Source organism: Pezoporus wallicus, unplaced genomic scaffold, assembly GCF_028554395.1.
Source record: "Pezoporus wallicus isolate ANWC-B61680 ecotype Strahan unplaced genomic scaffold, APGP_CSIRO_Pwel_v1 contig_13863, whole genome shotgun sequence".
In the NCBI taxonomy this organism is placed as follows: domain Eukaryota; kingdom Metazoa; phylum Chordata; class Aves; order Psittaciformes; family Psittacidae; genus Pezoporus; species Pezoporus wallicus.
The window spans coordinates 78,950-105,634 of NW_026635001.1; the positions used below are offsets into that span (position 1 = coordinate 78,950).

Below are 26,685 nucleotides of genomic sequence, written 5' to 3' on the forward strand. Positions count from 1 at the left end.
TGGGGGAGGCGGGTCGGCTTCTCTTGTGTGGGCTGGTGGGTGTCACCCTCACCATTGCTGTCTGCCATCACCGTCACTGCACCCAGGGCAGCTTGGCACCCTTGTGGGATAGCACCCACGTTGGGGGAACGATGGGACCCCGAAGGGCGAGGAGGCAAAGGGATGTGCAGGGATTCTGAGGCTGTGGGGGTCGCTTTGGCTTTGTCTTCTTGGGAAGGGGTTCCTGTGGGTATCACCTCCAACCCACAAGTCCCATGCCAGGGACCCGCGAAACCAGACATACACAGACATGTCCCTGCGGGGCTGATGAGCTCCACATCACCCCTCCCACTGTTGCCGGCCCATGTCCTCCCAACACACATGAACTTGAGAGCATCAAGCTCAGCTGGGGGACCTTGTCTACGTCACCATCAGCCTAGATGGGCAGAATCCCTGTGTGCTGGGCTGCAGCCGCAGAGCGTGAGCCCTCTGCTGGTCCCTGCAGGACGTGGTGATGATGTGGCTGGCTGCTGGTAGGACAGCACCTACCCTGGCAATGAGAGCATGCAGAAACCCGGATCCGTATGTGCAGGATCCCCCCGGTTCCATACATACAGACTCCACCGTGGTCCATTCGGGCAGGAACCCCCCGTGTCCCGTTCAGGCAGACCCCCCCATATCCATACAGCAGGATCTCCGGCCATACATCCCGGGCAGCCCCCCCGGGCCACCCTGATCGCGATTTCTCCATGGTTCTGAATGAGGTGGAGGGGTACTGGGGGAGTGTTTGAGATGTTGGGGAGTGTTGGGGGTGTTTGGGCTGTGTTCAGGGGATGTAGGAGGGTATTAGGGAGGTTTTAGGAGGGTATTGGGGAGTGTTGGGGTGAGTTGTGGGGTGTTGTGAGCGTTGTGGGGGTGTTGGGGGTGTTATGGGGGTGCTGTGGGTGTGTTGTGGGTGCTGTGAGTGGTTGGGGGGTGTTGTGGGTAGTTGGGGGAGTGTTAGGGGGTTGTTGTGGGTGTTGGGTGTGGTTGGGGGTGTTGGGTGTGCTTGGGGGGATGTTATGGCTGTTTGGTGTGGTTTTGGGGTGTTGTGGGGGGGTTGGGGGAGTTGGGTGTGCTTGGGGGGTGTTGGGGCGTGCAGGGGCTATCGGGGGGCGGCTCCCGGCGTCCCCTTTAAGGCGGGGGCGGTGGGGCTGACGTCAGGAGTCGTCCTTGGTGAAGCAAGATGGCGGCCCGGTAAGGGTGCGGAGCGGCGGCAGTGGTTGCGAGAGCCCCGCGCCCCTTGCCCGGCGCCATGTCGCTGCTCTGCGTGCGAGGTACCGACGGGTGCGGGGTCCGGCGCGGGGGGCATGGAGCGGGCCAGGGGCTGTGGGGGTGGTGTCTGTGGGAACAGCTCCATTCAAGGAAATCGGCGCGTGGATTCATGAATGAACTGGCGGGGGCGCGCGCGCGGCACCGGATCCGGGGACTGGGGGGGCGGGGGGGTTGGACGCACGGAAGGTGATCTGCATCCCTCCCCCTTCATCATCTTACATCAATCCCGCTTCATCCTCCCCCTGCTGCATCCCTTCCACCCCCTCACAATTGCAGCTCCCCACCCCCCCCCCGCCATTCTCACTTATCTCTCCACAAATAGTCCCCCAGGCCAAACAGCCCCTACCCTAAACAGGGGGCCTCAGACATCCCCCCACTCATCCCCAACCCCCGCGATTCCCACCCTCCACTCCTCCAAGCATCATTTATCCCAGAGCATCTCCACATCCCCAGCCCCCTGCACCGCCAAACCTCCAATCTTCCCACGGCCCCTCCTCCAAACCCCTAAATATCCCCCGAAATTACACCCCCCCGCAGGCGTTGCCCCACCTCGGTGATGCTTTGGGGGGGTTGTGAGCAGTTGGGGGGTTGCAGATGAAGGGCACGGTAGTCTGGTGCTGGTGTGGGTCTGGTTTGTGTGGGCTGATCATGCCATACTGAGAAGAACTGGGGGGGATCCCCATCCCCACTCCCCAGCATGCTGAGACCTGCCCAGCTCAGCATGCAGATGGATCCGGCAGCCTCAGGCTTGTCCTTACTGAGGGCTGCTCTGGATTGCATGGTCAGTTTGGGCTAGGGAGATAAGTCTGGGTGGTCCTTTTCCCACCTCCCCAAGGCCTTGCAGCATCTCAGTGTGGGTCCTGGTGTTGAGGGGTTGGAGGTGGCAGAATGGCAGCTAGGGACAAGGTGGGGCACAGAGTGTCACCCCAAAGCTCCCACCCAGCCTTCCCTTGTCCCTGCTGGGGCACCAGGGCCACACACAGCCCTCAAGGGCTTTGTGCTGGGGGGAGGCAAGGACTGAAGTGGCCCTGGGAGGTGTGGGGTGAATGGGGACAGGGGTGTGTGGCCAGAACGGGGTCTGAAGGGGTTGGGAAGTAGATGGGCAGATGGACAGGTGGGTAGACAGGTGCCTAGAGAGACAGATGGAGGAGATAGATGGACAGACGGATGGAGGGATGGGGAGACGTGAGCTGGTAGACAGAGGGGTAGGTGGATGGATGGAAAGAGGGGTGGATGGTCAGAGGGAGAGTATGGGTGGGTGGCTGGATGGAGAGAGGGAGGGGGTGGGTGGATGGACATGGAGGGAGGGGGTGGTTGGAGAGACAAGTGAATGGATGGATGGTCAACGTATGGACAGAGAGAGGGGTGGACAGAGACATGGGTGGATGCGCAGACAAATAGATGAATGGACAGAGGGTTGGACAGACAGATGGGCCTGTTGCAGGATGCCTACAGCCCAAGCTGGTTTTCATGCCATTGTCAGTCTGAACCCCACCAGCTGAACCTGCCTCAGTTTCCCCAATTGACCCCCTCTTCCTTCCTCCTGAGAAGGATGATCACCCCAACCTGGGAAGCACCTCGAGTTCCAACCTATTGTGGTGGCACCCAGCTCCCATGAGGGTTCTGCTGTCCTCAGCTCCTTGTCTGGGTACTCAGGTTGAGTTTAGCCCAAAGGTGACACCCTGGGACCTGCCACTCGTGTGCCAGTTTTGGGGGCCCCTTGGTGGCTAGGAGGGCAGCACAACCTCTTGGGGCCAGCAGCCACATATGGTGGCAGCAGGACTTCTCTCAGGCAGTAGATAACAGCCAGGAGAACCATGTGTTCCCTGGGTAGTTGTTCCTGTCAGATCAGGTATTATCAGAGCTTTTCCTTCCTCTGCTTCTCTCAGTCTCATTTCGGAGACAGCTTTGGGCTGGTGGGTCCCACTGGGGCTGGGACAGGGGTGAGCTCCGACCTATGGGGTTCCCTGTGCAGCTCCAAGCAGCATGTGTCATGGGCAGGTCCTGGTACCAGAGACTGTATTCTAACATCATATGATTCCTATTGTTCGTACTATTACAATGATTATTAATTAATATTAAATATTAATATTAACAATATAATGAATAGTAATATTCATTAAATATTAAATAATATTAATCCCAATGTATAGCATATAACATATAAAATATAATAAAAAACATAATACCATATATGATCTATAGTACAGAATGTATAACATAATATATATAACATATACAAAAATTTAAAATTTAAATATGATGTCCCATATATAATATCCAATAAATAATATATAATACATCATATATAATATATATGGTATGTATGATATATATATGTAATACTTAAGAATATATGATATATAATGCATAACATAAAATATATATAATATATAAAATGCATTATATATAATACAATCAACATATAAAATATATTTAATATTAAAACACACACTGCTTCCAGATATTCCCACACAGTCTCCCAGGCTTGCAGCCCAGTGGCAAAAGGGGATCTTTGGGATCCCAGAGCCTCCTGCCTTACCTCAAACCAACCTTCCCCCCCCCCCCCCGCCCCAAACACCTCCATCCTTGAGTGTAGCCACAGCTCTCTTGGAGTCCTGAGATTCTGGATTTGGCCATGAGCAAAGTGCCACCCAGCACATGACTGAGCCAGAGGATCCTGTTATTTACTGAGCAGGAGGCTGAGGCTGAGCCACAACCCTCCCCATCAGTGGTACTGTGGGTCAGGCTTGTGCCCCGTTGCTTCCCCCAGGCCTCACATCCCATCTGTGAGCAGCATGTCTCTGAACAAATTACCTTGGATATCACCAGGGCTATTTTCATCCCTTGTTGGTCACACTGATCCTCACTTGCTGGCAACCGCAGCATTTAACCAAGTGCTGTGTCATTCTCTCCCTGCCTGGTCCCATTCCCTCGCTGCCCCTTACCGCCCAGCGCTGGCAGCATTGGTACCTGGCTGCTGCCTCCTCCCCACTGCAGGGAAAACCAGGTACCCACCTGTGTAAAGCTGGGGCATCATCCAGAATCAGTGATGTTTGTTCCCTTGCTTCTTAGCAGGATCTGGCCCAGATGCAGACAGCCCCACCTCTGCATGCAGTCGGCCTATGGGGAGGGGTCCCCAGTGGGCAGGGTGGGAATGAGCTCCTCGGTACCCCTGGGAGGGCAGTTTTGGGGGAAGGGGGGGGCATCCTCAGCCTGAATCTCTTCACTCTCTCTGTCCCCACAGTTAAAAAGGCAAAGTTCGATGGGCCCCAAGGTAAGTATCCCCAGGCTGCCTGCCTGGGGGGGTTTGGGGTGAGGGGCTTGGCTCTTGGGGTGGTTGGGTGTGTCAGGGAAGGGGCAGTGTATCAGAGGAAGGGCAGGGGATGGCAAGGGGATCCCAGGCTCAGCCTCTGATCTGGAGGCATCATTTGGCAAGGGGAGGGAACACACACAGAGGTGGGAGTGCCCTGTGCAAGATGGGAATGCCATGGGCAGGACAGAGTGCTTGCAGCCAGGCCACCGTTGCCAGGGGTGGGATCCATCCTGACTGGGACTGGGGTGCTGAGGACAGTGTATGGGTACCCCATGGGAGGGTGGCAGTTGGGGAGTGTCTCGGGGGGTCCCCTGGTGTCCACTTCACCCTCTTCTTGCTCCCATAGAGAAGTTTAACACCTACGTGACACTGAAGGTACAAAATGTCAAGAGCACAACCATTGCAGTGCGGGGCAACCTGCCCTCCTGGGAGCAGGACTTCATGTTGTGAGTGTATAGGGGCCACTCTGGGGCCTCCACCCCACTGCTCCCCCATGACCTCAGCCCTGGGGGGCTCACCTGAGTCCTGCAGAGACTGGAGTGGCCCCAGGGGGCTGCTGTGGAGGGGGCTACTTGACACTTCTCTCCTTCCCAGTGAGATCAACCGGCTTGACCTGGGCCTGACAGTGGAGGTGTGGAACAAGGGGCTCATCTGGGACACCATGGTGGGGATGGTGTGGATCCCCCTCCGTACCATCCGGCAGTCCAATGAGGTAGAAGCTTAGGCATAGCCACCCCTTTCATCAGACCTAAAGGGCATGTAGCCACACCCTTGGTTGTCCTTTGTAGAGCCTTTCCCACCCCTGCTTGAAGAGGAGAGGGAGGACTTGGAATGTGGGGTCCCTGGTGTCCTCACCCACATTTCTATCTCACAGGAGGGCCCTGGGGAGTGGCTCACGCTCGACTCCCAAGTCATCATGACCGACAATGAGATTTCGGGCACGAAGGACCCCACTTTCCACCGTATCCTCCTTGACACCCGCTTTGAGCTGCCTCTGGGTGGGTACCATGGCCAGACCCATTCAGGGTTGAGGATGGGGATCTGCTCCTGTAGCTCCTAAAAATGAAAGACTGTTTTGGTGGGGGGAGCGTTGGGGAATCTCTGCACCAATTGGGGTCTTTGCCCTTGCAGACATCCCTGAGGAGGAGGCCAGGTACTGGGCCAAGAAGCTGGAGCAGCTCAATGCCATGCGGGACCAGGATGATGTAAGTCGGTGCAGTGTCAAGCTGGGGTAAGGGGGCAGTGGTGCTGCAGAGGGGCAGTCCTCAGCAGCCTGTCTCTCCCCAGTATGCCTTCCAGGAGGAGCAGGAAAAGCCTTTGCCCGTTCACAGCTCCCAGTGCTGTAAGTGCTGCCCTGTCCCTGCCCCACTGCAGATCCCCCCCATTGCCCTATGCCTCAGGTCCGCACACTGCAGTAGTGCAGGAGTGGTGTCTGTGCTTGGCTTGGGGCATTGGACCCCAACCCAAGTGAGGCTCAGCCTCACCCCACACCCTGTTCCCAGCCCTGCTCCCAGCCTCCTGTGTCTACTGGTGTTTCTTTGCTTTCTCTGTGCCCACAGTGTGTGAGCCCCCCTGTGGGGCTGAGTTGTCGGGGAGAAGGGTGTGACAGGGCATGGCGGTGAGGCTGATAAGGATGGTACCCTGGGAAACCTGGGTGAGGGGCGGTGAGGCTGGGGAGGGGGCTGCTCAGTGGGGGCACTGGCAGAGAGATCTGGGGGATTTGGGGTGCACTTCAGTGCCACCATGCCCATCCCTACACCCCATCCCCATCCTCTCTCGGTACTGCATCGTGCACCCACAGTTCCTGCCCCCAGACCAGCTCATTGCTGATGTGCTCCATCCTGGGTGCTGTCCCCAGCCCAGCTTGGTGACACCATGCCTGGGAGATGCTGGTTTCCCCCAGCCACCTTGTGCTGCTGCCTTGGAACTGACTCCATCCTTGTTGTCTCTGCCCCTTTTTGTTTTTCTTTGTAGGCAGCTGGAATTACTTTGGATGGGGAGAACAGCAGAGTAAGTATCCTGTCCCCTCCGCCTTTCCCAGCCTGGCAGTCCCCAGCTCTCCTCACATCTGACTGGGCCCATCTCTGCATCAAGGTTCCAAAGACGTAGGGACACGGTGGTGGCAGTAGCTGGGCTGTGTAGGGCATGGGGCAGATTTGGGGCATCCCTGGCCACAGGAGCTGTGGGGTCATCCCCTGTCCCACTCCCTGTGGCCCCTTGCAGACGATGACCCTGACAGCACAGTGGATGATCGTGACAGCGATTATCGCAGTGAGACCAGCAACAGCATCCCACCACCTTACTATACCACCTCCCAGCCCAACGCCTCTGTTCACCAGTACCCCATGAGGCACCAGCAGCAGAGCTCCCGTGACTCCTACACCGACTCCATGCAGAGCTACGAGATGGACTACTCAGACCAGCATCCCATCAGGTAGTGTTGGTGTAGCCAGCTCCCCCTGGACCTGCTCTCTTAATCTCACCCCCTAGGCAGGAGAGGCCAGCAGGTCCCTGGGGTGATGATGCCAAGGACAACGCTCTCAGGGTGGTGGGTGACAGGGAGGGATGCTGAGGCAAGGAAGAGGGGAGTGTCTTGGCCCTAAGCCTTTCCTTCTCATCTGGAAATTTTCAAGCTCTTTTGGGTCACCACCGTCCTCTGTCCTTGCTGGGCTTTGGGACCCTCAGGTCCTAGCTCTCCTTGCTGTGAGCTATGGCCTGCCTTGGGATGCAGATGTGGCTGTAGGCAGGGTCACCAGCCCAGTGCTTTGTCCCTGTGGTCCCAGCATGTTCCCAGACCAAGGTGCCAGCGCTGTCCACCACCACAGAGCCTCCCTGCCGGTGTCCCCACGGCAGCAGGGGATGCTGGGACACGGCGGGTGGTGGTGGTGCGGTGTCCCGGGACCTTGCTGATCATCTTCCTCTCCTCCCTGGCAGACGCTATGGTAGCGTTGACTCTGCCGCAAACAGGCGCAGTGACGCCGAGTCCGCTTCTGAGTCGAGCAGGCGGACCAGCCGCCAGCCTTCCCTTGAGAGCAGGCGGTCCCTAGACCTATCTGATAGGTGGGTCACTACCTTGTTGCGTGCTGTGTACCGTCGCAGAGTGCTGTGGTCGGTCCTTGCAGCCGTGGTGAGGCCAACACCAGTCCCGGCAAGGGCGACCCCATGTCACTGCAGGGTCTCCCTGCCCTGGGCTGCCTTGCAGAGGAGCAGCATTGGGATGCTCCAGGGTGTCTCTTAGCCCCGTGGTAGCCCTTCTTGCTCTTGGGGGCCCAGGTCATGGTGCTGATACCCCAGCATCCTGGTCCCACTCACTGGCACAGCAGCTGTGTGGCAGCACTGCTGCCTGTTCCCTGTCATGCCAGCAGGAATGGGAGCTGGGACTCAAATGAGCCTCAGGGACTCAAATGCCACCCTCTGATACTGGTACCTCCCAGGGAACGCTTTGCTGGGCAAAAGCCTCGCACAGTAATTTGGGACACTTTTGGTGTGCCAAGATCTGGCCAGGATCTGGCTGAGGAGATGAGGGGTTTCTAGGCATGAGCCATGTCTCCTGCACCCCTTGCCCCAAGTCCCCCTTCCCAAGGTACCTGGATGATGCCAGTACCCATCTCTGTTGGGAGCAGCCTGGGCATCTGCCAGCACCCTCCTTCCTGCCATGTCCCCTGGCTCCCCACTGCCTAACCCAGCTGCTCTGGGCCCAGGGCTCTGCCCATCTCTTTGTCCCTTTGTCCCCTTTCTGCTTGCCCACCCCTAAGCCCTGGCTGCCAGTGCTGGAGACGTGGTGTCGGCCTCTTCCTAGGCATGTCCCTGTCCTGTCTGCATGTTTGCTTATGTGAGCCTGTCTCCATGGAGCACTGTGGCCGCCTTGTCCCCAGCAGCCTTCTGTGCTGCAGGGAACCCCTCTGTGCTGCAGTAGGACTGATGGGATTGGTGGAAAGGGGACTGGCCTGGAAGAAACACTGGTGGTAGGGATGATGTGGTTAAGGGGAGTTGATGGAGTTGAGAGAGGGTGTCCTTGGAGAGGGAGTGCTGGGGAGATTTACAGGCAATGCTGGGGTGTCAGGGTAGAGGCTGGGTGTGGACTATGGGCAGGACAGGTTGTCTGGCAGAAGCAGGAGGCAGGATCTGGCTGGGCATGCAGACTGGCTGTGCTCTGCCCCCTCCTCTGGCAGGAGTGAGCTGAGGGGACAGACCCTGACCCCCATGTTCCTACACTCAACCCAGGTACAGGAAGGTAAGATCCCTGAGGGGCTAATCCCAGCTCATGGAATCTCCTGGGTCCATGCCTTCGACTCCAAGGATGAGGAGATCAGTGCTCACCAAGGGCTGTGCCCTGAGGGGGACCCCACATCCCTCCAGCCCATGGTGTGGGGACCCTGGGGCTGTGGGGCAGCACAGGGCAGGCAAAGCTGTGGCACAGCCCCACGGAGCCCTGTTCTTCTCTGCCCTCGGCCCTGCAGCCCCACAGGGAGCAGCCATTATGCCTCATCTGCTGAGCTGAGCCAGGGCAGCTCCCAGCTGAGTGAGGACTTCGAGAACGAGAGCCTGCGGGATTCGGAGCTGGATGAACGGGATGGGGACTCCTACCACTCCTGCCATAGCTCCGTCAGCTACCACAAGGACTCACCCCGCTGGGAGGAGGAGGAGGATGATGACCTCTACCTGGAGGAGGAGGAAGAGTTCAATGAGGACTACAGTGAGAATGAGGAAGGCTGCCCCAAGGAGGTGGAGGAGAAGGACCTGCAGGAGCAGGGCACCTACGAAGCCCCTGAGCACGATGCCTACCCCCCACTGCAGAAACCCCCTGGGCAGCAGCAGCAACCACAGCAACCCCAGTTGGTCCCCCAGCTGAAGCTGAAGCAGCAGGAGAGGAAGGAGGAGAGGAAGGAGAATGACATCTCTGCCCCTGAAGAAATCCCAGAGGCCCTCCAGGCCCAGCGGAGTGTGGATGAAGCTCCCCTGCAAGAGGCAGCTCCTGAGCCCGAGCCCCCAAAACCATCTGAGAGGTAGGAGGGAGACTTTGACCTGTAGTGTACTTGCGATGGCACCGTGCCTGGTAACACCGAGGATGCTCTGGAGGTGGCCTGGGGCTCATGCTGGGGTGCCAAAGGGCAGTGCCAGGGACTTCCCACAGTGAATGAGAAGTCCACCTTGTACCACCCTGGCAAGGGGCAGCTCCTAGGGCATGATGCCCTGGCCCATGGTAAGCAGGGTCAGAGCTTGTGGCATTTGAGACCTTGCCAGGGCTGCTGGGGGCACAGGTTTATATCCTGGGGAAAACCTGGGGATAGGGGAAGTGGGGGCTTGGGGCTGTGATTCCTCTTCTTTGTCTCAGGCTATTGGCTCCCTGGATGGAGGGAATACCCTGGAGCTCAGCAGGAGGAAATTTCCTTAGCAGGAGTCCATCCTCTCCCTAAGCCATTAGTAAAAGCTCATCCAAGGCCTCCTGTGCTGTACAGATGAATTTTTTGGTGGTCAGGTCCCTGGTATGACATGTGAATAATTCACAAATCAGTCTCTGCCTTTAATTATTGAACATGTCCATTATTCCATGGTTTGGTGAGTGCCGCTGCTCTGTACAGAGGGGAAGTGTGATGGGCTGTTTCAGTCTTTTATTTACTTTAAATTATAGACCAGAAATGGGAAATCTCTAATTTAAAAGAATGTGTAATGAGCTTTAACCCCTCCCCCCCCCCCTCCCCCCCAATATTTAGTGCCAAGGGCTGGCTAGAGTCCTGGTGAAGGTGGCTGTGAACTAAGGTTTGTCTGCCTGCAGTGCCTGTTCTCTGGGCAGGGCACCTGGGGGTCCTATGGTGGGCATTAGTGACCATTGCTTAGTGCTGTGGGCCACAGATTAGTGCCAAGGACCCCAGATTAGCACTGAGGACCATAGATTAGTGCTGGGGATGACACATTAGCACAGGGCTGGATTTGGCAGGTTTGCCTCCTTAGCTCTCCATGGCCTCATTCCAGCCTGGTTCTGGGCACATGTGTCCAGTGTCATGTCACACCAGGCTCTCCAGGAGGCTGGTACATGTGGAGGATTTGTTTTCTTTTCCTCCATGTCTTGATTTTGCAAGAGAGGAGATAAAAACCTAACCCCACCACAACCAGCATGTCCAGGCTGACAGGTCTCCTGTGCTCAAAGTCACAGAAGTGGAGCTCTTATGCCCAGGAGTTTCCAGAGTGGTGGGAAGAGGCCAGAGGACATCCTTCTGGGGAGATGAGAGCTGAAGGATGTTTAGTATAGGTGCTGGTGTCACTCTGATCTGGAGAGATCCCTCTGTGTCCCTTGGGTGTCCAGGCCAGAGTCTCCCAGGGGAGTGAGAACTTCTGGCTTCTCCCCATCTGCCTTGACGGTGCTACCCTTTGCAGAGGGACTTGCTGTCTTTTTAGAGCCCTTCCTGGTAGTAAGTGTTTGTTTTTTTTTTTTTTTTTGCCATGGCCGCACTGCCTCAAGGACCCTTAGGATCCCCATATTGCATCCTCAGTCCTGCCTGGGCTGACTTCCTGCTCCCTAGTGCCATGCTTGGGGGTGAGCAAGGTGTGTGTGCTTGCAGGGAGCAAGCAGAGGTGGAGGTGCAGGACCCCAAAGCACGAGCCAAAGCCAACTGGCTGAGAGCCTTCAACAAGGTCTGCATGCAGCTGCAGGAGGTGAGCAATGCTGCGGCTGACAACTGCTGGGTCCCAGCCGTGTGCTGGGTGTCTTCCAGACATATCCAATCCCCTGGACACCCCACACCCTGAGGTCAGTGTGGACCTGTGGGAGCCCCACGAGGAGCAGGGTGTGCTGAGGACCTTCCCCTGGTGTATGCTGCATGCGGTGTGCTGGTGCGAGCCCCTCACCCTCTCCCATGTACTGAGCTGACAATTTTTTGTTCTATTTTTAGACTCCATCCCATCTTCCATCTTTTCTTTTTTATTTTGGCTCTGGATTTGCCCCCTGGGGCTTCGATTCCCCCTCCCCACCGCTTCTCTTTTCAGTTGTCCACCATCATGGCCCTTGCACCTGCGTCTCCCCTTCCTGCAGGGAAGGGGTGTAACCTGCCTGCAGGTAAGCATGTCCAATCGAATGATCCAGCCTTCCCCATGTGTGTGTGTGCTTGTGTGTGCCAGGGATTGCCCCACAAGGGAGGTAAAATTGGCTTTTCCCTCCTTTCTCCCTGCAAATAATCCCCTCCTTGCAAGGGAGCTGGCACTGTGGGATGGTCCCTGCACACATCTCATACCTGGTGTGCTCTGGCTTTTCCTGGCACTTCTCTCCAACTGGTTGTAGGTCTTTGTGAAGCTGCTGAGTCTTCCCAATGCTCCCCTCTCCCAAATGCCCAAATTTTGCATGGTGCAGCCATCCCCACTGCTTTGCCAACCTGAACTCCTCTGCTGAAGCCTGCCCAGCTCACCCTCTGGGAGATATTTTATTCCTGGTGCAAGCTCTTGGCTGGAAAGAGCCCCATCAGTTTAGGAACACACTTCCCTCTGCCCACCCTGTAAACCTTTTACATGCTTCCCATGCAAGGGGAGCCCTGGGGAGGGCACTGGGGACTCAGTGCTGTGAGCGTGATGGCTGCTCTGTATCTTGCAGGCTCGTGGGGATGGTAATGGAGAAGCTAAATCCCTGTGGTTCAAAGGCGGGTGAGTATGTGGGAAAGTTCGTACTTTGTGCTCCCCCCCCGCCCTGGGTCTCGTGGGTTCCTCTCCCCATTAGGATGTGATTAATGCATTCGTCATGGGGCTAGCATGAGGAAATGTTGCTGAGCTCTGGGCATGCCAGGGGCCAGAGTTTTGGGCTGAATGCTGGTCGCTCAGTGCTTTTGGAGGAGCCAGCAGAGATGCTGCCACTCCGTGTCCCCAAGAGCTGCTGCTGAGGGGGAGAGTGAGGAGGTGAGTGGGTTGAGATGGGACCGAGCTGGGGTGGTGGCTCAGACTTCTCTCCTGCCATCTGCACCTTGAGTGGTGCCATAGGGAGCTGTGAACCTCTCACCTGGACAGGCTGTGGGTTTGCCCTGTCTTGCCGTTGTGGGCAGCCCTGCCACTGACTCGGGCAGAACCTGGCAGGTTTTCCTGAGAGCCCACCAGATCACACCAGGGTTTTCTTGTGGACAGGCCTGGAGGCTGTGACCGAGCTGCACTACCCTGGTTCCTCTCATAGCAGAACAGCTTGGTGCTCACCTTTGGTGTCCCAGAAGGAGACCCCAGCTCTCTCACTCCATGCTGCAAGCTAAAGCCAACTGAGCCAAATCATAGAACCGTAGAATGGTTTGGGTTTAAAGGACTTAAAGCTCCTCCAGTTCCAACTCCCTGCCATGGGCAGGGACACCTTCCACTAGAGCAGGTTGCTCCAAGCCCCTGTGTCCAACCTGGCCTTGAACACTGCCAGGGATGGGGCAGCCACAGCTTCTCTGGGCACCCTGTGCCAGCGCCTCAGCACCCTCACAGGGAAGAGCTTCTGCCTAAGAGCTCATCTCAGTCTCCCCTGGGGCAGGTTAAAGCCATTCCCCTTAACCTGTCCCTACAGGCCCTTGACCAGGCCCCTCTCCAGATTTCTTGTAGGTCGCCTTCCGGGACTGTTTTTTTCCCTTGAATTTCACTGACACACCACTGAAGCCAAGCATCTTCACATGAGGAAAAATTGCACTTTTCTGCCTCAATCCCCTTCACCCCCCCAGCTTTTATCTCAGTGATCCCTGCCCTAGGCAAGGTAGTGATGGGGTTGGGGTTCCCACATGTTGGTTCCAGGCCACACATGCGTTCTTCAGTCCCAAGCAAACATAGGGCAATAGCAGGGGGGGAGGGGAACCTTCCTGCATCAGTTTCCCCTTCTCCGCTGACTCTCCTCTCTCTCTCGCAGGCCTGGTGGCGGGCTGATCATTATAGACAGCATGCCGGACATACGCAAGCGAAAACCCATCCCCCTAGTTAGCGATTTGGTGAGGTTCCTCCTAACGCAGCACACAGCCACCGGCTTTGCTCCTGCTGTGCCCCGCTGGACTGTGTGCCCTGCTCCCGGCTGCCTCTAACATGGCTTGTGTTTTCTGTTCTCTTTTCTCCGGCCTGGCTTGGCCATCCCTGGCGGCAGGGGGGCGGCAGTAAGGTTTCTGCGCTGCATTAACAGCATGCCCGACATTAAGCCTGGACGCAAATCTCTCCCTCTAGTCAGCGATCTGGTGAGCGTGGGCCTGAGGGGTTAAAGAGAAAGCACCTCTGGGTGCTGCTGGCCAGCCCTGCCCAGCTTTCTCCAGCCCCAACTCCACAGGGCAGGGGTGTCCCAGGCTGTTCTGGGGGTCTCCTGGCCCTGGACCTAGAAGTGGGGAGCTGTGAGGATGGCACAGCTCAGCTTGCCTCACTGGAGCATGCTTCTCTTTAACGGAGCTCCAGGGCCCTCTTCCAACACTTCCCAATGGGAGGCCAAGGCTTCCTGGGCCCCATCTCGTTTCCCTGGTTCCTTCCTGTGCCTTCTAACACCAGCTCCTCACCATTTGGAGTGTGCTGGCACTGGGCAGATAGACCCATGTACAAGAGGAGGGGTAGCACTGGCTTTTCTGAGCTGCACAGACCCTAAGCTCCTGTCCCCACTGTTGTCACGTTCTGTTGCTCCAGCCCAGTCCCTATGCTGGGGTCCCATCCACCCCCTGGGCTGTGATGCGCAGGGTCACTCTGCTGTCACCCCCTTGGTGACAAGAGACAACAAATTTAGAAATGCTTTGCACCCAGAATTAGATGCTCTTTGCCTCCTTCCTCATTTCCTTACACATCCCCAGGGTGCCTCCATTCTGTCTTCACCCTGCCTGCCCCCTCCCATCCCGCTGCCCCTTTTTGCTCCCCCTTGCCCCAGTGCCCTCTGCCCCCCAGCCCGCTTAGGCAGCTGCTGATGCTTCTGCACTTTGCCGTGTTGGTGTTGGTGTTTTGGGGTGTTGGGTTGTGGGTGGTGATGGGGTGGACAGAATGTAGGGGTCAGGTAGGACCACTGCCTTTCCCTGCTGCAGGGATTTGGCAGGCTGCAGCCAGTGCTGTGGCTTGGGGTGGGAAAACCGCCAGGGACTTGTCCAGCACTGGGTGGGGGGTTGGTGTTGCCCCGATTCCCACTTGTTCCAGCAGGGAAGGGGCCAGGACTTGCTCTGCTGTGAGGTGGCTTGCACTAACAGCCTTTTATTCCTCCCTCGCTTGCCCTGGCTGCCTGCAGGCAATGGTAAGTGCCCATCACCTGGGATTGGACCTGAACTGGGAATGCCACGGGCTGCTGAACTGGTTCCAGTCCTGCTGCACAGCTGGGTTCTCCCCACTGCCAACATCCACTGCTATCTAGGGTGCGGGTCTATTTGACATGGTTTATGGCCACTGGGAACCCAAAGGAGTGTGAAAGGGACATCCCATGCTCTGTCAGATCTGGGAATTGTGTTTCTTTCCCACAGTCCCTGGTCCAGTCCAGGAAAGCAGGAATCACCTCTGCGCTGGCCTCGAGCACCTTGAACAATGAGGAGCTGGTAGGTGCTGGGGTTAGCTGGTGTGCAGGGTGGTCATGGCAGGAAGGCTGAGCCCCAGGCCAGGGCGTTATGTGCCATGCCAGCATCCTCTGGTGATGCTAGAGCAGCTAGGATGCTCATGCCTGCACCAGGGGATGGTGGTGATTGTCCCCTGCCCTGCTTGTGTGCACCCAGTGCAGGGTGTCCTCACTCTGGTGCATGGCTCAGCTGCTATAAGTGGCTTGGGCTTTTCTCCCCCTCTCTGTTCTGTCCTCACACAGAAAAACCATGTTTACAAGAAGACCCTGCAAGCCTTAGTGTACCCCATCTCCTGCACAACACCCCACAACTTTGAGGTGTGGACGGCCACCACCCCTACCTACTGCTATGAGTGCGAGGGGCTGCTGTGGGGAATTGCCCGGCAGGGCATGCGCTGTGCCGAGTGCGGCGTCAAGTGCCATGAGAAGTGTCAGGACCTGCTCAATGCTGACTGCCTGCAGAGTAAGGACCCACTGCCTGCAGCCTTGTCCCTTCTCACTTTAGAGAGGGAGAGCTGACTCCTGTCTTGTGCATGGTGGAAGTGGTGAGCAGGGCAGGTCTGTCCTGGGCAGGGGGTAGACCCTTCCAGGTTTGAATTAATTCATGCACGGTGGGCTTGGGGAACTCTCTGCTGTCTCCTGGATGCTGCCGCCTGCCTGTCTACCCTGTCTCACCCATAGCTGTCCACTCCCAGGGGCGGCGGAGAAGAGCTCCAAGCATGGAGCAGAGGACCGGACCCAGAACATCATCATGGTGCTCAAGGACCGCATGAAGATCCGGGAGCGCAACAAACCAGAGATATTTGAGCTGATCCAGGAAGTGTTTGGGGTCACCAAGACCACACACACGCAGCAGATGAAGGCAGTGAAGCAGAGTGTCCTGGATGGCACCTCCAAATGGTCAGCCAAGATCAGCATCACAGGTAGGCACCAGTGGCACCAAGCACCATGTGCTGTGGGGGACCATGGGGCTGTGTCCTTGCACAAGGATGCTGCATTGTCCAACTGCTTCCTGCCCCTTGTTCTCCAAAGAAGCTTCAGCCCCTGAGGCTGTGCCTGTGGTGGGGATCTCGGTGTGGCGGTGGCACTGACTGCTCTCTCTGTCTGCTGTCTCCACTGTGTGTGCTTTGTGTGGATGGGTATACATGCTGTGCTGCAGTTGTTTGTGCCCAGGGCCTGCAAGCAAAGGATAAGACAGGCTCCAGTGACCCCTATGTCACTGTCCAGGTTGGAAAGACAAAAAAAAGGACTAAAACTATCTACGGCAATCTCAACCCAGTCTGGGAGGAGAATTTCCATTTGTAAGTTCACCCCTGTCACCTCCATCCCCCTTCCTGGCCACTCACAGTCATGTTGGGCTGCACTGGCTGTTGGTACATCCCTGCGGGATGATGGGGAGTCAGCTGGGGCTTCATCCTGCTTCAGTTGAGGGTGGAGGGGGGCTGCTGGGCTCACTGGGAGTGCTGGTTTCGTGCCATGGAGTGTTTGGCTCCTGGCAATGTGGGCTGATCCAGGCTGTGTTGGTGGGAGGGTTGCTGCCCCCACATCTGCTTTCTCTCCCAGTTCCTGCCCAGAGCTGGAATGGTCCCTCTTGTTTAGGAAAACAGAGGCTGGGGAGAAGATGGAAAGGTTTCCCTGCTTATTCTAGGGTTTGCCCCTTCTTGCTTCTCCAGTGAGTGCCATAACTCCTCTGACCGCATAAAGGTCCGTGTCTGGGATGAGGATGATGACATCAAATCCCGTGTGAAGCAGCGCTTCAAGAGGGAGTCTGATGACTTCCTGGGCCAGACGATCATTGAGGTCCGGACCCTGAGTGGGGAGATGGACGTCTGGTACAACCTCGGTAACTAGCTGGGGCCCTGCAGTCTTGGGGGGACATGCTGCTGGCCTTGGTGTGAAGGCTATTTCTCATGTTAGCATAGGGTCTGCTTTTAAAAACACGAAGTATAGAAAGCTGTTGGGATCAAGTGTTTTTCCAAGGTCATTCTCAGAACCCTTTGCTCAGGTGTTCTGGCCCTCTGCTGAAGGGAAACTGAGACACAGAGAGACCGCATCTCTCTAGTGCCTGGAGATACGGCCAGATCCCTCCCTGCAATGTCTTGGTTGTGTTGTACCCTGGTCTGGCTGTACTTGGAGCTGGGTGTCCCTGGGCTCTGGCCCCAAAGCCTCTCTGTGCTGGGGCCATCTGTCCCTCTTTGGGGCCAGAAGTGAGCAGAGTTGCTCTGGGAAGCCTGATGTCTTTATCCCCCTTCCTGTACCCCTGCAGACAAGCGGACAGACAAGTCGGCTGTGTCGGGAGCCATACGGCTGCACATCAGTGTGGAGATCAAAGGCGAGGAGAAGGTGGCTCCCTACCACATACAGTACACGTGCCTGCATGAGGTGAGCAGCCCCCCCCAGCCCATGGTCTGTGGCCCCCACCCCAGTGATGCCACCAGCCCTAGGGACTTTGTGGAACTCATTTGTACCTCCAGAACCTGTTCCACTTTGTGACGGATTTGCAAAACAACGGAGTGGTGAAGATCCCTGATGCCAAGGGGGATGATGCCTGGAAGGTGTACTTTGATGAGACAGCGCAGGAGATCGTGGATGAGTTTGCCATGCGCTATGGGGTGGAGTCCATCTACCAGGCCATGACGTGAGTTCCTTGCCCTCCATCCTGCTGTGTCTGGGATGTGTGGGGGTCATTGTCAGCATCACCCTGCTGCAGCCTGTTTGCAGCCTGCCATGGATACAGAGATGCTGCCCTAGCTCACCCCACACCCCTTCCCCATACTTTCCCTTGCATGCACCCCAAACCCCGCATCTCTTCTTAGGGGTAGCCCCTCCATGGCCCTCACCTTCCCCCTCCCTCTGCAGGCATTTTGCCTGCCTTTCCTCCAAGTACATGTGCCCCGGGGTGCCAGCAGTGATGAGCACCTTGCTTGCTAACATCAATGCCTACTACGCGCACACCACAGCGTCCACCAACGTTTCAGCCTCCGACCGCTTTGCTGCTTCCAATTTCGGGGTAAGTCCGATGGTGCGTAAACACTCCTTCCTTCTTCTCTCTCTTCTCTTGGGAGGGGGTGGGGGGCTCAAGGGGGCAAAAAGGGCTGTGCAAAACACCCCGCTCCAAAGGGCAGCCAGGCGCAGTGGGGGGTCAGCCTGTGCTTGTCCTGAAATTCATCCCACTCCCATTATTCAGGAAGGAAAAGAGCCACCACCTTTCTGGGAGAAGGTCTAAATTTGCTCCCCTGCCAGTTGTTATGGTGAAACAGTGGCTGGAGTCCAAGTGGGACTTCTGGGTCTCTAGTGGGACTCCAGTGGGATGCTGGGTGGTGAAAGGGTGAAACCTTGGTGGCAAAACCACAAGCAGGTGGCAGGAAGCCATCCCTGCAGCTCGCTGGGTGTTTTGCACCACCCTGTGCATTTGGGTGTACCGGAACCGCTGCAAACTTGCCTGGCTGTGCCAACACCAATGGGAGCCTCATGGCGAGCAGGGCGAGTTTGTGCCGGGGCCAGGTGAACCCAGGTGAGAAAGGGCTGAGCTCTCCCCCTGACTCCCCCATGTCATCCTAGAGGCTGCAGGTACTTGCTCTGGATGCACAAGGGTTGAGCCAGGATCAGTGCCCAGCCCTGGGTTAGGCAAAGAGTTGGGTAGCCAGGGATGCAGCCAGGGTCGAGCACAGCTCTGGGAGCAGCAGCTTTGGTTCATGGGAGCTGGAGCCGTGTGAGCTGTGCATCCAGGTCACGCAAGAGGAGGAAACCATACGAGACTCAAAAGGAAAAGCACCTTTTCTCTAACATGGAGGGTTTAAAAAACTTGTTTCTTTCTCTTTTTTTAGAGAGCCTAAGGTTGGGTCCTAAAGTGCCCAGCCGTGTCGCTTTAACCCCGAGCACCCGTCGTGTCCAGTTTTAAAGCACTGCAGCCGTTCGGTGGTTGGGACTCACGGTCTTGGCCCAGAGCCTGGCTCTGCCAAAGGTTTGCGGTTGCCAGTGCAGGCTGTGAGCTTGGCTGAGCCGCGGGTGCGGGACTCACTGCCCCATCCCGTTCTCTTGTCCTCCCCCCCAGCACTTGGGGAGCTGCCCTATGAGGCAGCCTGACCCAGCACAGCAAGTGCTGTAGGGGGGACCCAGGGCTCTCATGGGAGCCCACAGGGTTGTCCAATGCCTGCCCCAGGAGAGATGCAAAGTGAAATAAATGCCTCCCATCAGCATTTTGGGGTAGACTGGTTGCTTTGCCCTCAACTCTGATGCCTGATCTGCATCCCAATATGGGGTTTGCATCCTCCTGCCCAGCACTCCCTGGACGGGACCTGGACTGAGTTGAATTAAAGCCACTCAGCTCCAGTGGCTATCATCTACCTGGGACAATTCCCTGCTCACAGTCCCTGATACAGCCTGGTTGGGTGAGCAAGGAGCCCCCATAAGTGTCCAACTCCTGTGGGCCATCCTGGCCTTGTGTCATACCAGCTCAGCCCAGAAGATGGGTGACTGCAGCAAGAGACCAGCTGCTTTTTCCCTGCCCTTTTTGCTTGATCTCTTTCCACGTGGCCCAGGGCCACCATCCTGCACACCCTCTCCCTGTGCCTGCCCCAGGCTTGGAAGTGTTCAGGTGGACAGGGCAGATAAAATAGCCTGTCTCCCACCTCTGACACCAGCTGCCAGTGAGAACAAAGGGGATGTGCAGTGTCACCTCTTGATCCTGTACTGTGTCGGGCATGGCCACATTTGCCCCAGGGGCTGTCGACAGCTGCCAGTGAGCCCAGGCCACCAGCAAGGACGTGCTCTTCTCTGTGGGCATCCCATGCCCGCCTGCTGGGCTCTGATGAAGGAAGGAGGCAAGGAAGGACAGCAGGAAGGAGAGGGATGAGCCGGGGTCGTGTGGGTGGGGATCAGAGGGAGCCAGGAGCAGCCGGGAGGGGGTACGGTCCCTGCCACCTTTTCCCCCTCTTACCTGTCTCTGGGGTGTTTGTCTGCAGAAGGAGCGTTTTGTCAAACTCCTTGACCAGCTGCACAACTCGCTGCGGATTGACCTGTCCATGTACCGGGTAAGGTGCCAACCAATCCTCAGTTTTGGCTGTTTTCTTCCCCTCTACCCACCCGGTTGAGAGTTTTGTCTTTTCTTCCCCTTTGGCAGAACAATTTCCCTGCCAGCAGCCCCGAACGGCTGCAGGATCTCAAGTCCACGGTAGATTTGCTGACCAGCATCACCTTCTTTCGGATGAAGGTATTGCTGGGACCCTACTCCCCCCATCTCCTAAGGGGGGAACTGACCCCCACTGGCCCCAGTTCTTCGCAAGGTTGGGGTCCTGCGGTAGCTCCTTGGTGGCTGGCTGGGGCTGTGAGTCTGCCTCCAGCACTGCTCCCCACTCCTACACCTAGGTCCAGGAGCTGCAGAGCCCACCACGAGCCAGCCAGGTAGTGAAGGACTGCGTGAAAGCCTGCCTCAACTCCACCTATGAGTACATCTTCAACAACTGCCACGAGCTGTACAGCCGCGAGTACCAGACGGACCCGGTGTGTGGGGCAGGGGGAGCTGGGATGCACTGGAATGCGGCGGGGGAGCCTCATTTCCCCCACTGACCTCCCTATTCCCTGTCCTTTTCCTTTGCGATGCTCCTGCTCCCTCTCCAGAGTGCTCAGTCCCATATAGAATGAGGCCCAGGCCTTGGGCTGGGTTTGAGGCCCACTGCTGTGGGGCTGAGACTGGAGGCAAACAAGGGTGGCCTACATGAGGGCCTCCAGGATGTTCCTGGAGCCCTCCTGCCTCCTTGTTAGCCCTGCCACAAAATCAAGCCCCATGGGTGGGGTGACCAGAGCCTCTGCTGTGTCCCCATCACTCCAGACTAAGAAAGGCGAAGTGCCCCCTGAGGAACAGGGCCCCAGCATCAAAAACTTAGACTTCTGGTCCAAGCTCATCACCCTGATAGTCTCCATTATCGAGGAAGACAAGAATTCCTACACACCCTGCCTGAACCAGTGAGTAGGTGCCAGGAAAGGGGACCCTGCATTACACCTGGGGGGATGCCCACATGGTGGCAATGGTGGCTTTAGTCTTTTGAAATGGGTTGTAACATCTGTTCTACAGTTGGGAAACCAAGGAAGGTGGGAGGTGTGTGGGGATGTATCTTCAAAGCGAAGGACTGGTCCACCCTGTGTCCACACTGTCCCCTTGCCCCAGGTTCCCCCAAGAACTGAATGTGGGGAAGATCAGTGCTGAGGTGATGTGGAACCTCTTCGCTCAGGATATGAAGTATGCGATGGAGGGTGAGTCCTACCACATCTCACTCTTACCTGGGTACGGAGCCAGGAACCAGGCAGGAGCTGCACTCTGCTCCCACCTCACCTGTTCCCTGGGCAAACCCATTTCACCCCCTCATCAACACAATGCCTAGTTTAAACCCCACCAAGGAGCACTTCCATCTTCACCTCATCACCCTGGCATACCCAGCCCTGCTTCTGGGGCAAATGTGTCCTCCCTTGCCGTGGTTTGGGGCTTGAAGCAAAACCCCTTCCCATGGCACTCACCTTCTCTGTGCAGAGCACGACAAGCACCGCCTGTGCAAGAGCGCGGATTACATGAACCTGCACTTCAAGGTGAAGTGGCTTTACAATGAGTATGTCACCGAGCTGCCCTCCTTCAAAAGCCGTGTGCCTGAGTACCCTGCGTGAGTGTAGCCCTCGGGGGGCAGGGGAAGGGTGCTTGTGCCCTGGGGGCTACTGGTCTCACTGAGCCTCTACTGATCTCTCTTCCAGCTGGTTTGAGCCCTTTGTTATCCAGTGGCTGGATGAGAATGAAGAGGTGTCGCGGGATTTCCTGCACGGAGCACTGGAGCGGGACAAGAAGGATGGGGTATGAACAGGACTGTCAGTGGGCACAAGAACTGCAGCTGGGGGTGGATGAGGGGCTTGTCCCTCAATACCCAGTGTGACCTAGCCAGGGCCAATGTCTCCCTTCTCGCCTCCTGCTGACACAGCCTCTTGCTCCCCCAGTTCCAGCAGACATCAGAGCACGCGCTCTTCTCTTGCTCCGTGGTGGACGTCTTCTCCCAGCTCAACCAGAGCTTTGAGATCATCAAGAAACTTGAGTGCCCTGATCCCCAGATTGTTGGGCACTACATGCGACGGTTTGCCAAGGTGGGCAGCTGCCAGGCCAGTGGCGCACTTGGGACCTCGAGTCCAGCCCTGGCACAGGGCTTCTGGGCTCTCTTTGCCACCTCCCATCCTGCTGTGGGCAGCAGCATACAGCACAGGTTGTGCCACCTCTAATGGTGATGCTCAAGCAAATATGCCATCAACAGACCCTGTGGCCCTCCCATGTTTGCTAGCACAGAAGATAATTAATGAGTTAATTGATTAATTAATTTAGATTAAATGCACTGGCTCACTGCAGTGTAGGGTGGGGTTGGACGTAGGCTTGATGGCTGGTGCTTTCGTAGCTGTGTGGATGATGGAGCTGTCTATGGACACTAGAAGTGCTGGATCTGTTTTATAGGGGCTGTGCTCATGCAGCTCCTGGTGCATCTATGGGGCCAAAGGGTCTAGGGGTTGCAGGGTGTATCCAGGCATTGCATTGTTTCACTGCTGTGGGACTTACGGTCTCCCTTTCTCCATCCTTCCTCCTTGTTCCTGATGTCTGGGTGTCTTTGTTCCTGCCTTATTGGCTGCAGACCATCAGCAATGTTCTACTCCAGTATGCTGAGATCATCTCCAAGGATTTTGCTTCATACTGCTCCAAGGAGAAGGAGAAAGTGGTGATGTATCTCCCTTCTGCTTGCTACCTGCCTGGTGCTACCAGGCAGGACTGTCCACGCATGGTGACCCCAACCACCACCTCAGCTCCAAAGCTGGTACCCATGAAGGAGGTCCTGTCCTTGGTCTCTGCATGATGTCAGTCCATGAAATGCTAGCAGGCAGAGCTTCATACCATGACTGCTCTTGTGTACCCCAGTACAGGGTGGGAGGGACTTGGCATGGTGAGCAGCTGTTCCGGCCACATCTGTTGGTGCTGACTCCCCTCTACGTATCCCCTCCAGCCCTGCATCCTGATGAACAACATCCAGCAGCTCCGTGTCCAGCTCGAGAAGATGTTTGAAGCCATGGGTGGGAAGGAGGTGTGTATCAGGGTCTTTGGGAGGGAGCCCTATGGTGAGGCTGGATCTGTCCCCTCTCCCCAGAAGCAGACCTTTTCCTGGCTCCTCACTCCTGTATGGGATCACGGCATCCCACCATGTCAGATGATGGATGGGCTTCACCCTGCCCACAGGTGCATTTAGGGTGCAGAGACCCCCCTGTGGACTGGGTCAGGGGCTCTGATAGCTTCTTCAACATGTCCCTCTTTCAGCTGGACACAGAAGCCAGTGATATCCTTAAGGAGCTGCAGGTGAAACTCAACAATGTCCTGGATGAGCTGAGCCGAATCTTTGCCACCAGGTACCCCCAGGCGAGAGGGTATGGGCAGTGGGTCAAGGAGAGGTTTAGGGGTCCAGGAGCTGTGGCTGGGGCCAGGCTGGGTACTTTGCTTGGCCAAGCAGGTCCTGGGCATGGCCGTAGGGATGCTGAGCTGCCTGGGTGTTGCGGTCCCCAGTTTCCAGCCACACATTGAAGAGTGTGTGAAGCAGATGGGCGACATCCTGGGCCAGGTGAAGGGCACTGGCAACGTCCCTGCCAGCACCTGCAGCAGTGTTGCACAGGATGCTGACAATGTCCTGCAGCCCATCATGGACCTCCTGGACAGCAAGTGAGTGTAGGGGCCAGTAGGGACCCCCCACCCTTCCTGATGCTCCTGACTTGCTCCCAAGGTCTGGAGAACCTGCAGGGTCAGGATGACCGGGAAGGGGGTGACACCAGAGGTGCCATTCTGGGACTTTCAGCCCTGTCCGCTCTCTGCAGCCTGACGCTCTTTGCCAAGATCTGTGAGAAGACAGTGCTGAAGCGTGTGCTAAAGGAGCTCTGGAAGCTGGTTATGAACACAATGGAGAAGACTATTGTCCTGCCCCCACTTACTGATCAGACGGTGAGTGAGACAAGGAGGGGGACCAGGGACGGGGGACCCTGGAGCTGAGAAAGATGGCTGATTGGGGCCAGAGTGAGACATTGCTGGTCTGGTGCCTTCACTAGCTGCTGGGGGGTTGGGGACTTTGGCAGCCCCCTCAGACTGACTCCCAGCTCATGGCCAGGCAAGGAATGGAGGAGAGAAGGGTCATTGTAGTGCAGCCCAGCATGCTCTTGGCTGCCTTTGCCAAAGGACCTTCCTGCTTTCTCCATCATGGCACCAAGAGGGCACTGGTCCTTTCCTTTCCACTCTTCCCTCTGAGCTAGGCAACATCCCAAGATGTGCCCATCAGTGCTGGCTGTGAACATGGTCCCTGTGCCAGGAGGTGGATCAGGAGGCTCTCGGAGTGTGGGGAGTCACCACATCTTTGTGGTGGGGCTGGAGTTGCCTGCAGAGCAGGGATTGGCTCTACAGGGATGGGGGTAATGTGGGGATGAGGGGTCATGTCCCTTCAGCAGGACTGAACTATTCCTTCCTCATAGGCTGAACAGTTTCTAGGAACCTGAGTAAAGTCCTGCTGGTCCCTCCTCAAAGGGAGGTTGCCTGCAGGCTTCAGGTCTCTGTATCACATTGCTGTGTGTATCCTCCCTTGCATGTAGTCATGTACCCTGAAGCTTCCTGGGGAAGCTCTTCACTTAGGGTCAGGAAGGGAATGGTAACACTGAGGGCTCTGAGCCAACTATATATTCATCCTTGTCACTGACAGCAGCTTCTGTCACTGTCACAAAGTTGGGCTCAGGCTCTTACTTAGAGTCCCCGGAACCACCATCCGCTGTGTCACTTTCCTGGGGCTGTGAGAATCCTTACGCTGTGTCGGTAATGGACAGCACATTGGTGACATGTCAGCCCTCAATGGTACCACCTTACTGGCACCTTGTCACAGCCCAGAGCCTGGCTCAGGTCAACCCTGCATCACTCCTGGCCAGAGTGACATCCCCTTGGCCAAAGCTGGCCAAATCTACCAGGAACACTGGTGCCACTCCAGTTGCCATCGCAGTCCCTGTCCCTTCATGGCCATGTGTGACTATGACATTTTCTGGAGGCAGTGAGCCCTGTGCTGAGGGCAGAGGAGGTGGCATGGACATGTATTTTCCTGTGGGGAGGCAGTCCTTGGAAGGGTCTGGTCCCTATGGCTGGTGACTTGGGGCTACGTGTCAGAGCTGAGTGTCGAGGGGGGTTCACCGGGTCCCTGGAGCTCAGTCCCCCTGACACAGTACGGATGGAGTTGGCAGGTTGGGATGGGGCCACCTTGGGGCTGTGGAGACCAGTGATGCTGGTGGCAGGGCATGGATGCTGAGTGCTGTGGCATGTCAGATGGTGTACGCCCCTGGCTCTGCTGTTCCTCTTGCGTGGTGGGGATCGGGGGGCAGCCAGGGCTGGGGAGGATGGAGGAAGGGACCGACACTCATGCCGTGGTTGTTCTCTCCAATTGCTCCGCTTGCCTCTCAATGGCAGATGATTGTAAGTACGGCAGCTCTCTGTCTGTCTGTCTGTCTGTCTGCTGTGTGTCGGTCCTGGCCCTGCCAGTTCCTGTCTCGTGTGGCTGCCCGCACCCTGTCCACACCCTCCTTTGGCTCCCAACATGGCCCACCTCTGTGGTCCCCATCCTTGTGCTGCCTGCTTGGCACTGGCTCCTGGCAGGCATTTGCCTGGGTTGGGGGGTGGAAAGAAAGGTCCTGGAGAGATTCAAGGGAGCTGGATGTGGGGAAGTGCAAGAGAAAGTGCAAGGGTTAGTGGTGGTGTGGGTGAGCATGGGGATGGGGCAGTTCCATGTAATCAGGGACAGTCAAATCCAGGCTGATCCTGTCTTGTTTCATGCTGAGGCCACTGGAGACATGAGCAGGGGGAGTGGTGTGTGCCTGGCAGTCGGGGTTGCTCTTCCTGAGCTTCTACTCTTGCCTGAGTTTCTACTTGAGGCTCTGGCTGGGGGGTGGCTATCGTAAAGGTTGAAGACAGTGGCCTATGGAGAGGACCACCTCCCTGGGACACAACAGTCCCTGGTCCTGTTGTTCAGTGGTGGCCCAAGTTTCTGGCATGAGTTGTGGGACCTTTTCCTTGCCCAGGATACAGCACTGGGCGGCTGGACTCCTGGGTTCCCTTCTTGGCATTCCTGCTGAGTCCCTGCATGGCTTTGACTGAGAAGTTTCCTTTTGTCCTCTTCTGCTCAGTCTGTGGCCAAGGGCTTATGCCCTGTGGGGCAAAGGAAGGGCCACATCCACCCCCAATCCTGCTCCCACCCCTGCTTTGACCACGGGCACCTTTGTGAGGAGCAGTAGTGTGGGTTCTGGTGGTTGGGTGCTGGTGCCAATCCCTGTGGGAACAAATTACTGTTCCGTCCCGCAACACCATTTCTTTCCAAAAGCAGCATTTGGAGAGACCCTGGGTCAGTCTGGGCTGAGCCTCCCCTTGGCCCCGCAGGGACCCCATGGGCTCAGCTTTGCTGAGACTATCAGGGGACTAGGATGGTGTCAGCTCACTCAGGGTACAGGGTCCTGAGAGGCTGATTAGGAACCCTCCACATGGCACTGCTACCCCATT

The 26,685-nt window shown here is 56.9% G+C and overlaps 1 protein-coding gene across 18 annotated transcripts in view; it reads left to right on the forward strand.

The window, feature by feature from the left end:
- The first annotated feature begins 1,271 nt into the window (after positions 1-1,271).
- Positions 1,272-26,685, forward strand: part of UNC13A (unc-13 homolog A) — a 33,667-nt gene continuing 8,253 nt past the window's right edge. For 5 of the 18 annotated variants that reach the window (XM_057398501.1, XM_057398997.1, XM_057398836.1 and 2 more), the window contains exons 1-34: positions 4,015-4,570; positions 4,956-5,055; positions 5,204-5,321; positions 5,484-5,607; positions 5,741-5,814; positions 5,897-5,951; positions 6,584-6,619; positions 6,833-7,043; positions 7,544-7,669; positions 9,070-9,615; positions 11,170-11,263; positions 12,192-12,241; positions 13,686-13,779; positions 15,019-15,090; positions 15,351-15,570; positions 15,803-16,030; positions 16,267-16,408; positions 16,781-16,950; positions 17,374-17,489; positions 17,582-17,745; positions 17,967-18,129; positions 20,072-20,140; positions 20,230-20,319; positions 20,475-20,609; positions 20,938-21,071; positions 21,274-21,359; positions 21,634-21,760; positions 21,849-21,945; positions 22,086-22,229; positions 22,763-22,846; positions 23,129-23,206; positions 23,437-23,525; positions 23,680-23,832; positions 23,985-24,108. In XM_057398501.1, the coding sequence (XP_057254484.1) occupies positions 4,384-4,570; positions 4,956-5,055; positions 5,204-5,321; positions 5,484-5,607; positions 5,741-5,814; positions 5,897-5,951; positions 6,584-6,619; positions 6,833-7,043; positions 7,544-7,669; positions 9,070-9,615; positions 11,170-11,263; positions 12,192-12,241; positions 13,686-13,779; positions 15,019-15,090; positions 15,351-15,570; positions 15,803-16,030; positions 16,267-16,408; positions 16,781-16,950; positions 17,374-17,489; positions 17,582-17,745; positions 17,967-18,129; positions 20,072-20,140; positions 20,230-20,319; positions 20,475-20,609; positions 20,938-21,071; positions 21,274-21,359; positions 21,634-21,760; positions 21,849-21,945; positions 22,086-22,229; positions 22,763-22,846; positions 23,129-23,206; positions 23,437-23,525; positions 23,680-23,832; positions 23,985-24,108 (4,500 nt within the window). In that variant the 5' untranslated portion in view covers positions 4,015-4,383. Of the gene's footprint in view, positions 1,296-4,014; positions 4,571-4,955; positions 5,056-5,203; positions 5,322-5,483; positions 5,608-5,740; positions 5,815-5,896; positions 5,952-6,583; positions 6,620-6,832; positions 7,044-7,543; positions 7,670-9,069; positions 9,616-11,169; positions 11,264-12,191; positions 12,242-13,457; positions 13,537-13,685; positions 13,780-15,018; positions 15,091-15,350; positions 15,571-15,802; positions 16,031-16,266; positions 16,409-16,780; positions 16,951-17,373; positions 17,490-17,581; positions 17,746-17,966; positions 18,130-20,071; positions 20,141-20,229; positions 20,320-20,474; positions 20,610-20,937; positions 21,072-21,273; positions 21,360-21,633; positions 21,761-21,848; positions 21,946-22,085; positions 22,230-22,762; positions 22,847-23,128; positions 23,207-23,436; positions 23,526-23,679; positions 23,833-23,984; positions 24,109-26,685 lie in introns of those variants that run through there. The other 13 variants (XM_057398750.1, XM_057399145.1, XM_057399874.1 and 10 more) reach the window with 8 other exon arrangements.